This window comes from Coffea arabica, chromosome 1e (genome assembly GCF_036785885.1).
Source record: "Coffea arabica cultivar ET-39 chromosome 1e, Coffea Arabica ET-39 HiFi, whole genome shotgun sequence".
NCBI lineage: Eukaryota > Viridiplantae > Streptophyta > Magnoliopsida > Gentianales > Rubiaceae > Coffea > Coffea arabica.
This window is the reverse complement of record NC_092311.1, coordinates 5,232,415-5,250,911: the sequence shown is the minus strand read 5'-3', so window position 1 is coordinate 5,250,911 and position 18,497 is coordinate 5,232,415. Positions and strand designations below refer to the sequence as shown.

At 34.3% G+C, this 18,497-nt stretch overlaps 1 protein-coding gene and 1 pseudogene across 1 annotated transcript; both read right to left on the bottom strand.

The window, feature by feature from the left end:
- Nucleotides 1-3,433: 3,433 nt before the first annotated feature.
- LOC113689788 (feruloyl CoA ortho-hydroxylase F6H1-3-like) lies at nt 3,434-5,264 on the bottom strand (annotated as a pseudogene).
- A 10,060-nt stretch (nt 5,265-15,324) lies between these two features.
- Nucleotides 15,325-17,078, bottom strand: LOC113690170 (feruloyl CoA ortho-hydroxylase F6H1-3-like). The gene is made up of 2 exons (XM_027208001.2): nt 16,541-17,078; nt 15,325-16,006 (listed from the first exon to the last, which is right to left on the bottom strand). Exons 1-2 carry the CDS (start codon nt 17,041-17,043, stop codon nt 15,433-15,435), a joined length of 1,077 nt encoding a protein of 358 aa, XP_027063802.1. The 5' UTR covers nt 17,044-17,078; the 3' UTR covers nt 15,325-15,432.
- Nucleotides 17,079-18,497: the final 1,419 nt, after the last annotated feature.

The window sequence follows — 18,497 nt, the reverse complement described above, 5'->3', positions numbered from 1 at the left end:
TTTAGACCACATCTTCAAATTACATGGCCTGCCGCATACTATCGTGAGTGATAGAGACTCCATTTTTCTCAGTTAGTTCTACAAGGAGTTGTTCAAACTTCTAAACGTTCAGCTGCAGTTTTCGAGTTCTTATCATCCTCAGACGGACGGACAAACTGAGGTGGTGAACAGGTGTTTAGAGAGTTATCTTCACTGCATGACCAGTGACTACCCCAAGGCTTGGTACTCTTGGTTGCCTTTGGTTGAGTACTGGTACAATACTAACTATCATTCGACTATTAAGACTACCCCGTTTCAGGTGGTTTATGGTCAAGCACCACCTGTGCACGCTCCTTATCTGCCTGGGTCAGCTACAGTGGAGGCGGTGGATAGGAGCCTAGCTGCTAAGGAGAGGGCGCTGCACACACTCAAGCATCACCTCAAGACTACTCAACACTGAATGAAGCACTTGGCTGATAAACACAAGTCGGATAGGGAGTTTCAGGTAGGCGACTTGGTGCATGTGAAGCTACGACCATATCAACAGCATTCTCTCAAGTCGTCTAGCTGCCAGAAGTTGTCTCCCAGGTACTTTGGTCCTTTTCCAGTCGAGGAACGAATAGGGAAGGTGGCGTATAGATTGCAGCTACCTGCTCAAGCCAATATTCACTCGACGTTTCATGTCTCATTGCTCAAGAAGAAGGTTGACTAGCAACCTGTCACGCCCCATCTACCCGAGACTACCACAGAGCAGGGATACTTACTGCTGTAGCCAGTTGCCATTTTGGACAGAAGGTTGGTTAAACGTGGAAATCAGGCGGCCACTCAAGTCTTGGTACAATGGAGCAACTCTTTTCCGGAAGACGCGACGTGGGAGTTTTGGTATGATTTGCACCAGAGGTTTCCTACTTTCAGTCCTTGAGGACAAGGACTTTCTCGAGGGGGAGCATCTGATACGTAGGAATAGGCATGCAAATGTAATTACTACATTCTAGGGAGAGCAATGTTGTAATTCATATATTACGATCACGTGTGGAGCAAGTTTAGCAGAGGCGGTCACATGGAGTAGTTAGTTAGTTAGTTGTAACTAATTCCATGTAATCAAGGCGGTGAAGGCCAAGAGAATAAAAGGGCTGGAAGGAGAGAGAGAGGTCATTCATTCATTCTGTCAAATATCTTGATTCTTTCACAGCATTCTTGTACTCTCTCTAGGTTAATAAATCATTCGTCTACTACCTCCGAAAAATGTTCTTCATCTTATCTCATTTCTCCTGGTGTAGACTTTGATCTTTTCTGCCTTCCGTATCACTGCAATCTGCATGTTCTGCTGCTGGCAATGGACAGTCTCTTTCTTTTATGGGTTTTAAGTCTTCCTTAAATTAAACAGCGTTCTTATTTTGTTTCCTCAACTTGCATTTAATTAAAAAAAAAAAAAGACTATCACATGGTAAAGTAAAGAAAAAAGTTATTCAACTCTTTCAAGTAAAAGGATAAGGACTTACGAATGGTCAATTATTTCATTGTGGCACAAGAATAATTAACTTGCATTGATTGAAGGTGGCCAGCTTTCATTTTGCTTCGCAAAAAATGAGTTGAATTTAGGCACGAGTCATTTGCAAGTTTCAAAGCTTGTGTCCATTAATCAAGAAAAGATAATCCAGCCCAACAATGACATATCTATTACCTAACAATGACCTAGACTTGTAACCGTGTAAAAGACTAATTAGTCTTCCCTAGAAAACTTAAAACACTTTTGCAACTTACTTATATGTCAAAATCCCCAAAAAGAAATGTCAAGTCAAAAGTTCTACATTGTACATAGAAAAGGAAAATCAAAGGTGGCATATTTTTCATTTTTTTCTCCAACTCGTTTTTTATTTTCTTTTGTATGTATTTTAGAAAAAAATTAAGCCCAATTTTTATTCCGGATATGAAGGTGAGGTTAGTTTTGACCCTCCAAACACGATATCGGTCATCCTCTTTTGCTCTCTTTCTTGGAAAAAGCTCAGTAAACGCCCATTCTCTCATTGTTTTACCAACCAATTGGGGTTCATCGTCAGCTGGCTCGCATTATTTGGTATGAATGGAATATATTTTTGTGTAGTAGAACTGAAATACTAGCTTGTTTCAATAGTCAAAGTTTTGCCTTTTTTTTTTGTCAAAGTTTTGTTATTCATTTAGGGGAAAAAATTAATCCATGTATGTTATTTGGAAGAAAATGTACATAAATAAATTAACGTGGATATTGCAAACATGATGAGATATGCAATTGTGATTATGATTCCTTAAAATAAAAGTGTGGTAATAAGCTTCAAAAATCTATTTTAAGACCCAAAAACAATATCCCTATACCATGGCATATCAGAGTCAATTTTCAATGCAATATATCTGGCCATTGATCTGTGCAATTAGGGTCAAGGTTTATGAGTTTAAGATAGATTGCTGCTTTAGCAGAGGATATATAGCCATTTAGAATTTCTTGCAGGTTTAGGATCCAGAAATTAGAGAAATAAATCTTCTAGAAAAGTATTTTTTACGAAAATAATCAAATAATCATCTAGCAAATGTCATTTTCTTGTTCTCTAAAGGAGAACGTAATTCCATAAATAAAGAAATTAGAGAGAATTAAGCTCCACTTTCTCAAAATAGTGGACTTTTTGCTCTTTTTGAATTCAATTAACAGGTTGATAATTTGGCTTATTAGCTGAGCCATAAATTACAACTGATTCAAGCGTTTTCCCTTTTCCCAGAATAGACTGTCCATTAGAGATAATAATGTTGACAACTCTTCAAATGTTCAGTCGCTCTACATTTGGTCATTTTCCATGCACCCGTTTCACGGATAATGTACCAAAAAGCACGCCACTCTATTTGTCCAGGTAAAGAAAAAGGGGAAAAAAGAGAGTAGACATTGCCATTTTCATAAGCCTACCATTGATTAAAAATTTATCTAATTCCATATCATGATGTTTTACAATACAAAAACAAAACATGTTTTTCACCAAAACTCAAAATTTACTTGTCTTCTTTGTAGCAATTGCTTGTGATTTTGCAGGTGAACTTTGTTCACCAAAGAGAGAGTGTGTGTGTACGTGTGCCTTTATTTTTTTTTTGAAATGTGAGATTTAAAAAGTGAAACGGGAGAAAAGAATAATTGAGTCTAGAACTTCTAATTTTTGAAATTTCAATTTTAACCACTAAACCAAAGTTGATACAGTGGTTCATAAATGTTTCTTTTTTTACTTTCTCATTTATCAAATATGCATCTTTAGTTACTCATTAATGGTTTAAAACCAATTAATCAAATATGTTAATTTGGTTTATAGGTAATACCAAAGAAAAATAAAACGTAAAATAATTGATCCTAAATCATTGTTTAGCAATACCAAAACCTTAAACATTAGAGGCTGAGAACACAAGTTTCCAGTACAAAAATAACATGCAATTAGTCTAATTGTAATTATAACGACTTTCCATAGCTTATATCACAGGCACAGACATACATACTTCAAAATTTTTTCCCTAGTCACATTTATTTACTAGTCTAATTCTTATACAAATCAAAGAAACAAAAGTCTTTCGAGGAAATATTTCAAATCTTGGCAAAGTCAACTGTTTCCTTTCCATCGTGAGCTTTTCTGAAGAAATGCTTGACATAGTCCGAATACAGAACTTGCTTGTATATTGGTTTCTCTCCACTCTCAAGAACTTCTGGCAAAGGACCAATAATGTCACTAGGCCTAGGATTCACAAAAATTGGTACAGAAATCCGATTCTTGATCCCATTTGCAATCACACGGTGCTCAATACTCTTGTACTTGCCATTGCTTAGAATCTGAAGTGCATCACCAACATTGATCACAATTGCTCCATTAATTGGAGGGACATAACCCATGTATCACTGTCCAGTTTTTTCACATAGAGCCCTCCAATATCATCCTGAAGAAGGATTGTTAGTGTTGATACGTCTGAGTGACGACCTACGCCAACAGTTAACTCGGGCTCAGGACATTTGGGATAATAGTTAAGGTTAATTCTTTTTGAACCCATGAAGAGCGATTCTTTGGTTTCATCAATCTCCTTCACGTTAAGTCCTTTCATCAAAGCCTGCAGTAGCCTTCGGATTACAAACTCAGACTTCGTCATAAAATCCAATGCTTCGTTCCTGTAAATAACAAAAATAGTCCATAATATTAGTAATTGGAATTAGAATAGTAGCATTAGTCCAAGCTTTTATTGCATACATTTTGTTGGCTGATCAACCACCTTGCACCATAGAAAGTTTGGGCCATCGATATAAGAACTTTTAATAAATATTTATGACAATATTAACACCTGCACTTTTGTTTACTTCTCATATTCATTTAATTGGTTGCTAAATGCCAATTCTTGTATTAAATCGTGAAACATATATACTCTGGCAATAAAAAATTGTCTGCTAGGGTTCAATGGCTAATGTCTAATTGCTTATTCAACTACTAATTACTAGGCAAAAGTGGCGTTCTAAATTTTAATATTTGGTTTATTTTAATGCAAAGAATCAAACTCAAAATCTTTTTTTTTTTGGGTACATCGAACTCAAAATCTTTGTGAATGTAAAGCAATATTAGCCATAAATATATTTTTATGAATATCATGCTTCTCTTGTAGCCATGAAAAATATTATAGAAAGTAGTTGTACACAACTTTGCAAGTTCATAAGTTATAACTGATGCCGATTTACAAAATACGGTTTGCAAAATTGCTAAATCGAACCTGCATGCAGAGGGCCATTGTGCTGCAGCCTCATCATCCGAAACATAGAAGAGACTAAGAAAATCTTTCCACTCCAAAGCCTTCTCGGCCTTAGGAGTGAAACTGGTTCCATATCTCACATTGTTGGTTGGTGAATTATCTTTCGAGTGCTTATTTTTTTCCTCAGCAGGCAATCCAAAGAACTGACGAGTAGCCTCCTTGACATTTTCTAAAACTTCAATAGGGATACCATGGTTAACAATTTGGAAGAATCCCCATTTTTCAGCTGCATTGCAAATTTGTTCAGCAACCATTGGATCATTCCAGTTTGACAAATCAATGACAGGGATTGAATCGTTGGTAACTACGGTACTGTGGATGATTTGTTCTTCAGGAGGTTGAATATATTGCTTAGGTAAAGTCTCGAGGCCTAAGTCAGCTAGACCCTTAACCCCATGACCCTTGTCTACGGCAAAACTAATCACATCCCATGTGTTGGAATCCATAGGTAATGATGGAGCCATTGCTGTAGATAATTTGAAGATTTGAAGGAAGGTAGAAAGACTGGCTTAGTGAAGAATGAACAAGGCAGCAAAGGACTCGATGGTTTATGGCGAATGCCTTGGTAGACTATTTATAGTAGTGGGAAGAACGTCAAGTTCTGGCCTTGGTTAGTACGTTATGCCATTATTCAAAGTAAGGAATCTTTAAAAAGTACCTTTTTGACCAAAACATGTTAGCCAAGGGTTTTAAAGATAATACGATCATGAATGAATTCCACTTAAACCCCCTTGAATTTTGTCTATCAGCACTTTAAACCCCTTTTGCTTGAATTTGACGTGGTATTGGCATAGTTATTAAATCTGGCCCATCCAGGCGGTTGAATCAGTCAAATCGGTGGACCGGCCATGGAATCAGGCCGATTTAGCAATTGGATTGGAGTTGCAGATGACTAGCTTTGAACCGTTTGACCCGGACAGTCGAACCAGTGACCCACTAAACCCGACGAGTTTTGGAAATTTTTCTGAAGTTACCATTTTATCCAATTTTTTAATTTGACTAGCCACACCAGCATGGGCATTGTCATCTTTTTGACAATTAGATAAGAAAAATTGAAAAGGGATTTGGGAATTAGAGTTTATTTCTTTCTTTGACACTTAGATTTATCATTTATATTTGTGTATACTATCAATATGAATTTATGAACGAAGGAATACATATAGGTATAGCTTGTATTTATGAACTATGAAGTATGAATAGGTTATGACTTTTTAATAGTTAAGAATTTATGTAGTTATATTATAATTGATATGTTTATTTAATTATATTATATTTTTTTATTATATAGTGTGACCCACCTGTTGAACCACTGACCAGCCAACCCGATCCTCCCGTCGGATTGGTTTTAATAACTATGGTTATTGGACAAATATGCCTTTAGTGTTATGCTACTTTTCTCTTTTTTTTTTTTTGATACTCCTTTTTCCTTTTCCTTTTTTTTTTGCTTATACTTCTTTTCCTTTCATTCATTGTAAAAAAGGAGGAATTTGATAACTATGGTCTTGTCTTTTTTTCTTTCTTTTTGCCACTACTTTCCTACATGTTTGCTCTCACTTGCATACTTGGAATGAATTCATTGATTTCTTTATTACCATTCTCTCAATTCTAGTACAATTTCTTTATTTCTAATTTTCGCTTCCAATAAATGATTTATCATGAACTATAGTATATTTACTCGAATTGTTGTAATTCAATATTCAACTGAACATGCTCATGAAATACAAGCAATATGATATTATATATAAAGTAGTACGTTGGTCAGTTATCTTGTTATTCAATATGGACATAATGGGTTTACTTATTTATAATATATTTCATCCCATTAAAAGTATCATGTTTTATTCTTTGAACTGTTTTAAAATTAATGCCACTTACCACAATTAGCAATGAAAACTTTCATCCATTTCCACTTAAATGTACATCGTTTCTTTTAATCTTCCAACAGACCCCAAGAAACTACAAGAATTGTACTTGATATGCGTAAGTCTCACAGCAAGTGCAAACAATGGTCGTGCAAGATGCTTTCCCAAAAAACAGTTAGGAAACATTCTTAAGACTTGGGTTCCACACAGCTTAATACATAGAAACTGAAGAAGGGTATTGCTAAGGGTATTGCTGGAACTTAGACTAAAATTACTTGAAATCTTGGCACGGTTGAAAATAAGTTCAAGTCTCGAAGTGTGACAAATATTTTGGAATAGAGGGAGTATTTGTTACTATATGCAGGTTAGAAAACAATCATTGAGGTTTTATGAATACCTTCTACTTTAGAAGAAAGGAAAGAGAAGGAAAAATAGAAGGAAACACGAAAGAAATTAAAGAATAAACGAATTGAGGGTCACTTTTTTCCCTCAACTTTTAAAATGGGGTAATGTGATGATAAATAAAGTTGACATGGGCAAAGTGAGACAAGAGTTATACGGGGGGTTAAGTGTAATTTATCCTGCAAAGATTAACACTCGAGCGTATTGAAGGTGTCAAAAGAAAACTTACTCTACCAACCACCAACTTCAATTGACTCCGTACGTAGATTGCATTCTGGTATAAAATGTTATTATTAGGTCAATTTTCAACCCTTAACACACGCATACTTTCAAACAGTGTGCGGATTCAAAAAGAATGGCTGAATTCGAGCACTTCCGATCCACAGTTTCAATATGGAGCCTCGATACCGCGACTCCCTCTTCAAATCCTGACATGTATAATAAGTCATATTGTAGGAATTTGTCTAAGTGATTTCACAGGAAAAAATAAATGGAGAAGCATCAAAATGCACAAAAGTATTATTAGATAAACGGAGAAAATAGAAAATAAATCTATTTGCAGAAATAAATGCAGACAAAAAAATAAATCTATTTCCTAATCTTTCTTCTTTCTGAGGTGTGTAGGAGGAAATAAAAAGATATTTACTGATGCAATTTGTGTTATTGCCCCTGCTTGTTATATTTAAGTTCTTTAGCAAAAGTTATTTACGGAAACCATATCCACACTTTCTCACTACCTTAGACTCGGAATTACCAAAAAAAAAAAGAAAGAAAGAAAGAAAAGAAATAAGAATCCAGTTTTAGAGTTCTTCAATTTGGAATTTTTGGTTTCTTAGTTTGCTGATGTTTTATGTATTACGTCACAAAGATAATGCCAAGTGACAAAATCTCTTACGTCAACATAGGTTATTCCACTTTTCTATTAAGTTCAAAAAATCTTGCTCCTAAGAGCTATTTTTCTATTATTTCTTTCTGCTATATGTAGTCCTAATAGCCACTCGGTTACACAGTTACACCTTCAACCAGAGTCAAAATCGAGTATTTCATGGTTCAAAAATGCCATCCTATATTCCTGGATTTTCTTGTTTGCGGTGCAACTGTTTGATATAAAACTACAAAGCTTAATTAGTTCAATAAATACACAAATAAAGAGCATAATAGTGAACTTTTACTGTAATATCATCTCCCTCTATCCAGAAATAACATTAGTTCCACACCCCATTCTTTTATTTCATCTCCTCTTTGGTTGCTGAGATTTATGTTTGTCAAAAATTCATTAGTTTTTTTTTTCAACACAGGGAGTACCCAATTTTGCCAAACTAATCTCCCTATGTCTGTATTGTGCGCTCCGCCTCCCAAGAATACACAAGCAGTAGAGAGGTGACTCGGACACATGATCTCGGGATCTAATTAGACTACACCGAAACCATCCGAGCCAACCCCAGGACTTGTCAAAAATTCATTATTAATAATTTGATTTTTTGATACCAAAGGTAGGTGGAAGTAAAAAATAGTACAATTTTTACGGTGACAGTATACTGCAAAAGCAGCCAGTAGACAGCCCACCTCGTGTCTTTGCACCACCCGGTAAGTGCATATTTGACCCACCTAATTAACATTAGGACAGTGTGTGTGTGTATTTCTTTTCTTGTCTCTTAAATGGATTTGGTTTTATTATGCTCCGAAGCTTCAACGAAACCCAACATTGCCATACCACTACGAGAAGCATGGAATGTCAAATTCGAACATTCAGTTTTGCCAGCGGCAGAATAAACAAAGTTGTAAACGTTTATTATTATTATTATTATTCTCTCAATCAAAGATTTCTTAGTAATGAGCGATGACATTTATAATGGTTATTGTGAAAGCATGTGATTTTTTTTAAGGCGAAAGAATACATAACATTGTTGCAGCTTAAAACTTTTTCATATCATATTTGCACACCCTAAATATTTTAAAGTTTTCCTTTAACTCTCAAATTGCCTCATTAAAAAAATATAAAAATTTCACTATATGCTATGACAGTAATTATACCTCTTCAGAGGGAGGGTTGGATTGGACAGTAAGGTAGGAGGGATTGTAAGTAGGAAGTTCTGGATTCAAAACATCCAACTTACAAAAAGTAAAATAAAAAAAAACCTCTTGAATAAATAAGAATTTCACAAATTTTGAAACTGAAGAGAACAAGATTAATATAACCTTTATACTAATTTGTATTTTGCATACCAAAAATAAAAACTTCAGCTATATGTTATTAACTGAAGTGACAGTTGCTCCTAATGATGGCCTTTTAATCCTCAAACTATTTTGCTAAAATCAAAATAGTTCTTAAACTTTATTACGAGGCAATTTAGTCCCTCAACTATTTTAATAAAATTGAAATAGTCCTTAAACTTTATCATGAGCTAATTTACTCCTTGAATTATTTTACTTAAGCCGAAATAGTCCTTCAACTGTATTTATGTGGCAAATTTGGTCCTTATTGTGCCAATCTACCTATGTATTAACTTTCTGCACCAATAATCAAGGGTAAAATAGGTAATCTAGCCATAGCCCTTATTGAAGTAATAGATAAATAATATTTATCAACAAATCGGCAACAAAATTGAATCATAGAAAGCGAGGTTCTTTCAACCTTATTTCTTAAAAGGGTAATCATGATGTTAGCATATTGTTTTCCAACTCTTTGCATGCTATTGTTGTGTTTTTTTTTTTTCTCTTTTCTTCATTTAATGGATGAATCGGATCCATATCAATTTTTATTTTGAGCATCGGCTTCTCTTTTTTTTTCCCTTCATAAGAAGCTCTATTTCTTTTGCTTTCTATAATATTCAATTTCATTGTTCATTTCGCGACAAATATCTGTTTTTGTATTGTTTTAATAAGAAAATTGAATAGATTTCCTATTTTGTCCTTTGCAGAAAGTTCATAAATCGAGTGAATAAACCAAATAAGGACCAAATTGGCCGTATATATACACTTGAGGAACTATTTCGGCTTAAGTAAAATAGTTTAGGGACTAAATTCAATCATGATACAGTTTAAGAACTACGTCAGCTTTTTCAAAATAATTGAGGGACTAAATTGATTCATAATAAAGTTTAAGGACTATTTTGGTTTTAGTAATATAGTTTAGGGACTAAATTGGTGTTTGCTCCTACTCCATTAAGCATATTTCATTATTTCAATGCCAAAGAAACCTTGAGAAAATTCGAAACACAGATACCAACAGTTCTATGGATGAAGTCGAACAATTGACAGCGATTTGTGGTAACAATTAGTGACAATAATTTACATCTTTAACCTATTGTGTTTCATTGATTGAGGAGACAGTGCCATTCAATTCCTACCCCATTTGAACTATATGCTTTTCATATTTCCTGAAATTGCATTTAGTTAGTTGTAAGAAATTAACCTTTTAGTAAAAAGACATAGACTTGTAAGTGGTTTACTAAGGGGAAATGAAGTGGCCAAACATTTACCAATTTTTTTTTAATGAAGAAAACTAAGTGCCTGCAAATATTAAAGTAGTAACAAGCTTTAAAAACTTTTAGCCATTGAATTGACCAGCTTAATGAGACATCAATATACTACACCAAGATTGATTAAGGATGCATGTCTGCTTTATAAGTTTTCTCACGTTTCTATCTGTTTTTTGATATCAAGTGAAGAAAACCAAAAAAAAAAAAAAGGAAGAATAAGAAAATTCTGGCTCCATGTCTAACCTAATCTTGGGATGCCAAAAGTAATTGTGTGCTACATGTTGAATCTCCAAACGAAAGGCATTCTTTTCCAAATTTATGTCCTTTTGTATGGTTCCAATTACTTGCTTCTCAATACTTCGCCAACCAAACCAAACCAGCCATCATTCATGGCAATTACTAGGTTTAGTTTACTCCTAGTCTATTTTTTCTTTCTTTTTCCTTTTTTTTTTCATTTTGAGGAAAAGTCTGCCCCTAGATTAGTTTATTCTTCCCTAATTTATGCATCTATCCAAACGCAGGATGAGTCAGAAAGGAATATTTTACAGATTATAACCACAATGACTCTCACACGTGTATCCATATGATTAGCAAGTAGTAGTATGACAGAACTTCGGCATAACTAGGAAAAAGATACCGATAAGATGATATGATTGTTTTCCCACTGCGTCCTTTTCGCAACTTCGTGGCAAATGACCCAAATAGCTAGGCTGGCTCTCAGGTAGGGGTGTAATCCACCAAAGCTCGAGCTCGACTCGAGCTCGAGCGAGCCCAAAAAATCGATACTCGAGACTCGACTCGAAAAATTTCCTTTAGGCTCGAGGCTTGACTTGATACTCGAGGCTCGAAATTTTTTTTCATTTTAGGTCTTTTTACAATTATGTTATTACTTTTTTGCCATTATAGGATTTTATTATAAAGAAGGATATATTGTAAATTTCATATAACTTATACCCATAATGGTCATTTTATAATTATAATACATATATATTATTTAAATTATAAATATATTATTTAAATAACTCCGGCTCGTCAAGCTACTCGACTCGACTCGAGCTGGGCTATTTCGACTCGAAACTCGACTCGATTTTCATTCGAGTTACTCGAAACTCGGCTCGAACTCGGTCAACCCGAGTTCGAGTCGAGTCGTTGACCGAGCTACTCGCGAGTAGCTCGGCTCGCGTACATCCCTACTCTCAGGTACCAGAAAAAAAAAAGTAAACGGAGGGTCAACACTTTTGTTTGTCCGAGGTAGGGGTGGGCACGGGTCGGGTACCCGCCCCTAACAAGATTTGGCTGACCCGACCCTAAAATATCGGGTCAGCCATTTTGTGACCCTAACCCGCCCCTAATATTTTCGGGTACCCGCTATTCGGGTACCCGAAAAAAAGGGGAGGGTCATAGGGTACCCGCCCCTAAAAAAATTTATTTTTTAATTAAAAAAAAAATTTCACTTAATATCAACATGTTTTTCAATAAAAAAAAAGTATGCTTTCCAATTAACATTGGTAGAGATATTATAATCAAAATCCATACATCACCATTCTCACATATTTCATCCAATAACCAAACCTATTTCATAAATTTAGTACATATTTGAATTATAATATCTAATAGATAAAACGAAGTTTTATGATAATTTTGAGTACATCACCATTCTCACGCATTTCATCCTTCTACAATATAACAAACACAAGGATAATAAGTATATGGCAACTTTTTCAATTTCCTTAAGGATGTTATGGTACAAGATTGCATCTAAACTAAGTCGATTATGGAATCAAGTCCGAAAAAGAATTGAACATAGCTAATAATTTTTGAAGAAAGTATAACTAAAATAATCTTGAAAAATTTTCCCCAACTTTCTTACATCGTTGGAATAGACCTTGTTGCATTAAAGGTGATGAAAAAGAAAAATAAATTTCTTGCACTAAAATAAAAGGAGACAAATTTAAGAGACACAATTGCAATAAAATAAATAAATAAATGAAAGACACAATTGTTTTAATTATCTAGCTAACAAAAAATTGGAGCTCCAAACACAAATTTTTGATTGAATTGATGAAAAATTTGTAGGAAAGATCGATGGAAGTAGAATAAAAATAAAAAAGGATGAAAGGGACGGACAATTTTTATGATAGAGTTTCACAAATTTTTCTTTGTTTTATTCATTTGGTTCAGATTTCACCAAGAATATTCGTTTTTTTTTAGACAAAATGAGGAGATGCGGATCATACGAGATTAAAATATGAGGTTGTGAACCACTTTACTTACACTTAGGATTAAAAATTATAAAATTATATAATGAACCCTTATTTTTTTAATATTTAGATAATATATCCTGCGGGTCGGGTACCCGCGGGTTTTTATTTTGCTGATCCGTATCCGTATTCGTTTTTGCGGGTACCCGACCCGCGTCTGCCCCGCTAAGAAAAATAGGATCGGATATCCTATTTTTCGGATCGGATCGGATCGGGTTAGTCGGGTTTTGGATCGGACCGGGTTTTTTGCCCACCCCTAGTCCGAGGAAACTTTTTGGTTTTACCGGGTCAAAGGTTCTGATTAATAGGAATAGACTAAATTCACACCAATCCACCTAAATGCAATAATGACTTTGAAACCTTAACATTTAATGGTTTTCCTTCGAGCACTTTTTGTTTATTCCAATTTATGCTTTGAAACAAAAGAAATGATTTGCTTTGCAGTATTATTTTGACTATTATTCCAGCGTTTTTATCTTTCACATTTTTTCTAATTTTAATTCGTTCATGTGTGTTTAATCCTTGAAATATTCTAAATGATTTTATTATTACGATTGATTCTGTGCACTTGTAAAAATTCATCGATCACCTACTAATATAAACAGTAGATTCATGAGAAGACTAAAGACACACCGACTTTGTCAAGTAAATTATACTGGACGATTTTCAATAATCTCATTAGTAAAATCCTTGATTTTTCTTATATTAGAAAAATAAAAAAGACACACAACCATATATCTCTTCTCATTCCGGGAAATATTCTTCAAGTTCTATATCACATTATTGTAGGTTTTTGGACAACTTAAATTTGGTTAGTCATATACTCACCTTCCAGTGCACCGACACATAAAATAAGGAAAGAGCTGTGATGGATTTGCCCTTGGAAGCCATCAATTATTGTTAGAGCCTGCAATTAGGGGGTTGCCACAACTTCAAAATAGTGACATTTGCCCGACTCCCAAAGGCCAACTGTTTTAATGCTTTAATCTTCTGTATTCATAGTTTAGAACACTTGTCATTGCTCGATTTTACGATTTGCAATTCGGAGATGATGGTCTGCTTAATATCAATCTTCAAACTTAACATATTTCCTTTAATAAAAACTCCCTTTTCAATTTGGAAAAATTCTGCTGGCATGTTTCTTTTCTTCAAGTAAAAGGGCACCTTCTCTAAACATATATTTAAGTTGCATTCTTAGAGACCATCGAGAAATTCACAGGCGTGTGGATTTAAGCGTACTTCACAAGGTTGGATGTAGAATCATATTTTGACATACTTTGGCTAGAAAACCTCAATAATCTAGAATAAATAAGACTATCCTCCTATGACATTTACCACAAATTAATATACCGATTCCACAATTAAACTTAGAACTGACCTTAAAACCACGAAAATACATGTAATCAAAGACTACCAACTAAGCATATACAGAGTTGGAAAAAGTACATGCTTTTGGTTGGTCTATTAACATTATGCGCACATATTCACAACAATGAACCGTTATTGACTCTAAGACAATATTCCCAAAATAAAGTTGAAAACGAGTTAATTTCGGTAAAATTTTTGTTTGCAATCATGCGGGAAACTACGGAATCGTCTTTGTAATACACCCATCACATTAGTTGTGATTTTTTTATTCTTGTCATTTGTGTAAAAGAAACAATAGTAATCTGGAACCATACTTTACAAGCCATGGAAGGACAAAACTGAAACTAAAAATACTTTTTAGCATTTCATATGAATTTTTTGTAAACTTAGACTGACATTGTTACATCGAAACTCAAAGTAGGAGAGCTAAATGTAATATCTAAAACGTCAGGAGAGCCGAGTGACATTGTCAGAAATCTCAAGAGATGTTTCTGAAATCATCTTTAATAATCTGATTTTGTGGTGGTAATGAGCAATCTCTCTCGTATCCGGGTTTCTAGTCTTCCTTGAATTAATTGGCTTCTTCTTTTGTTTCCTCAACTTGCAGTTAGTCAAAAAAGAAAAAGACTATCACATGGTAAAGTGCAGAAAAAAAGTTATTCAACTATTATGAGTAATCGGAAAAGGACTTATGAATGGTCAATTATTTGAGGTAGGAGAAGAATAGATTGAAGGTGGCCAACTTACATTTTGCTTCACGAAAAAGAGAACGTGTTTTTCACTAAAACTGAAATTTCACTTGTTCTCTCAATAACTATTTGTGATTATTTTGCTGTTCTTCAATGGGAGAAAGATGTAAATTTTGTTCACCAAAAAAAAAAAGAAAAGAAAAAAACCTTAGGTTAGCTGATACTGTAGTTCATTATTATTTTCTACTTTCACATTCATCAAATATGTGTCTTTAGTTACTTGTTAATAGTGCTTAAATCCAATAAATCAAACGTGTTAATTAAGTATATAGGTAAAAAAAAAAAAATGTAAAAAGGTTATTCTGAAATCAAGGTTTAGCAATATCAAAACCTTAAAGTTTGGACTTTGCGCATAATCTTTTAGTACTAAAATAACGAAATTAGTGTATCATTAATTATGAGGGCTTTCCGTAGCTTATATCACAGGCACACACATATATATGTGCCCTGAATTTCTTTCCTAGTCACACTTGTTTTCTACTGCATATAATTCTTTTACAACTAAAAGAAACCAAAACTCTTTCAAGGAAATATTTTAAATCTTGGCAAAGTCCACCGTCTCCTTCCCGTCATGAGCTTTTCTGAAGAAATGCTTGACATAATCCGAATACAGAACTTTCTTGTAGATTGGCTTTTCCCCACCCTCAAGAACTTCTGGCAGAGGACCGATAGCGTCACTAGGCCTAGGGTTCACAAATATTGGAACAGAAATCCGATTCTTGATCCCATTTGCAATCACACGATGCTCAATGCTCTTGTATCGACCATTGCTCAAAATTTGCAGTGCATCACCAACATTGATCACAATTGCCCCATTAATTGGAGGGACATGAACCCATGAATCACTATCCAATTTTTTCACATAGAGCCCTCCAATATCATCCTGAAGAAGGATTGTTAGCGTTGATACATCTGAGTGACGGCCTACGCCAACAGTTAACTCAGGCTCAGGACATTTGGGATAGTAGTTAAGGTTAATTCTTTTTGAACCCATTAAGAGTGATTCTTTGGTTCCATCAATCTCCTTAACATTTAGTCCTTTCATCAAAGCCTCCATTAGCCTTCGGATTGCAAACTCAGACTTTTTCATGAAATCCAATGCTTCATTCCTGCAAATAGAAGGATAGTCCATTATATTACTTTTTGGAAGTAGACCAATGACAATCCAAGCTTTTATTGCCTACAATTCACAGGCTGATAAACCAAATTGCACCACAATAAATTTTGGTACACCGATATTAGAACTCTTAATAATTATATTTAAAAATTTTAACATCTATACTTTTGTTACTTTCTCGTTTTCATTTAATTGGTTGTTGAATGCCAATTCTTGTATTAAATCGTGAAACATAGATACTTTTGCATGCAACGGCTAATGTTTAATTGCATTTTCTTAACCTAAGAATTAGTGTTCTGCTGCTTATTACTAGGCAAAGTGGCTCTCTAAATCGTAACAATGTGATTTTTTTTTTAGTGCAAACAATCTAAGCTCGAAATTTTTATGGACGCAGAGCAATACTAGCTTTAGGGAATATCATGCTTGCCTTGTAATCATGAACAAATAATGGAAAGTTGTGTGTACAGCTTCGCAAGTTTATAACTGATGCCGATTTAGAATCATTTGAAAAACTTCCAAATCATACCTGCATGCAGAAGGCCATTGCGCTGCAGCCTCATCATCCGAAGCATAAAAGAGACTAAGAAAATCTTTCCACTCCAAAGCCTTCTCGGCCTTGGGAGTGAAGCTGGTGCCATATCTCACATTGTTGGTTGGTGAATTATCTTTCGAGTGCTTATTTTTTTGCTCAGCAGGCAAGTCAAAGAATCGACGGGTAGCCTCCTTGACGTCTTCTAAAACTTCAATAGGGATGCCATGGTTAACAATTTGGAAGAAACCCCATTTTTCAGCTGCATGGCAAATTTGTTCAGCAACTTTTGGATCAGTCCAGTTTGACAAATCAATGACAGGGATTGAATCATCGGTAACTACGGTACTGTTTGTGATTTGTTCTTCAGGTGGTTGAACGTATTGCTTAGGCAAAGTCTCTAGTCCTAAGTCAGCTAGACCCTTAACCCCGTGACCCTTATCTACAGCAAAACTTATCACATCCCATGACTTGGAATCCATGGATGGTGATGGAGCCATTGCTGTAGATGATTTGGATATTTGATTGAGGGCAGAAAGACGGACTTAGTGAAAAATGAACAGGACAGCAAAGGACTTGGTGGTTTGCAGGACATGGCATGGTAGATTATTTATGGTAGTTGGGAGAACGTCAATGTTTCATTTTTGTCATTGGTTAATATGTTATGTCCTTGTTCAAAATATGGAGGGTCTTAATAAAAAATACCGTTTTGCCCAGTTTGCCAAGTAATTTAATGGCCCACGGATCTTCTGTCCCACATCCTATGCCATTATCTGTCCCACGTTTTATTATATTGCTATTTCTCCTACATAAACATCATATTTTAGTTCTTTTTTATTTCCTTAAGATCCAATAACTATTAACTGAGTAATACAAAAAATTTAACAAACTCAAAATTCATAAAAAATGAGATTTTTTATGAATTTTCTGCTGTATTTTTTAATTTTCTACTATATATATTGCTTTATTGAAGCTATTGTATTTATTTTTTATTCAATTAATAGTTATTGGATCTTAAGGAAATAAAAAAGAACTACAACATGATGTTTATAAAGGCGAAATGACAATATAATAAAAAGTGGGATAGAGAATGACATAGGGTGTAGGACAGAAGATCCGTTGCGAATTTAATGGTACCACAATGATGATTGAAATCCACTTAAACCCCGTGTTGATATGCTTGTCTCACTTCAACCCCTTTGAACTTTGTCTATCACTACTTTAAACACCTCTTGTGCCCCTGCTATTGTGCCATTTTTTTTCTTTTGTTTTCCGTTTTCTATTTTTTCTTATATTTTATTTGTTTCCTTTTTTTTTCCTTATGTTTTATCTTCTTCCTATTTTTTGTTTGTCTTTTTTTTCCTTCCCACTAGTTTCCTACAAGTTTGTTCTCATTTGCATACAGTGAATGAATTCTTTTACTTGTTTAGCATCACTCTCTCAATTTTGGTACAATTTCTTTATTTATATTTTTTCCAATAATTGATTTATAATGAACTATAGCATATTTACATGAATTGTAGTAATTCAACTGAATAATGCCCATGAAATACAAAAGAATATGATTTAGATATAAGTAGTACGTTGGTCAATACATCAATGTTTTTGTATTGTAGTAAATTATGGATAATCAACATAGCAAATAAAGTTGTTCATTTATTTTGTTATTTTCATGGACAAAATGATTTAACTCATTTAATATAATTGTCGCTTTATGTAGGTAACAAACCAATGATTGAAAATTTAGGAAGGGCCACTTTTGTCCCTCAATGTATAAAAGGGAGTAAAGTGATTATAAATGAAGTTAATGTGGACAAACTGCAAAGTGAGACAAGGGTATAAATGCATGAGGAAGCTTGACTGTAAATTGTCCTGCAAAAATTAATTCTTCAATGTATATATTGAAGCCGTTTATCAACCACCAACTTCAATTGACTCTCCTGGTGTAATGCTT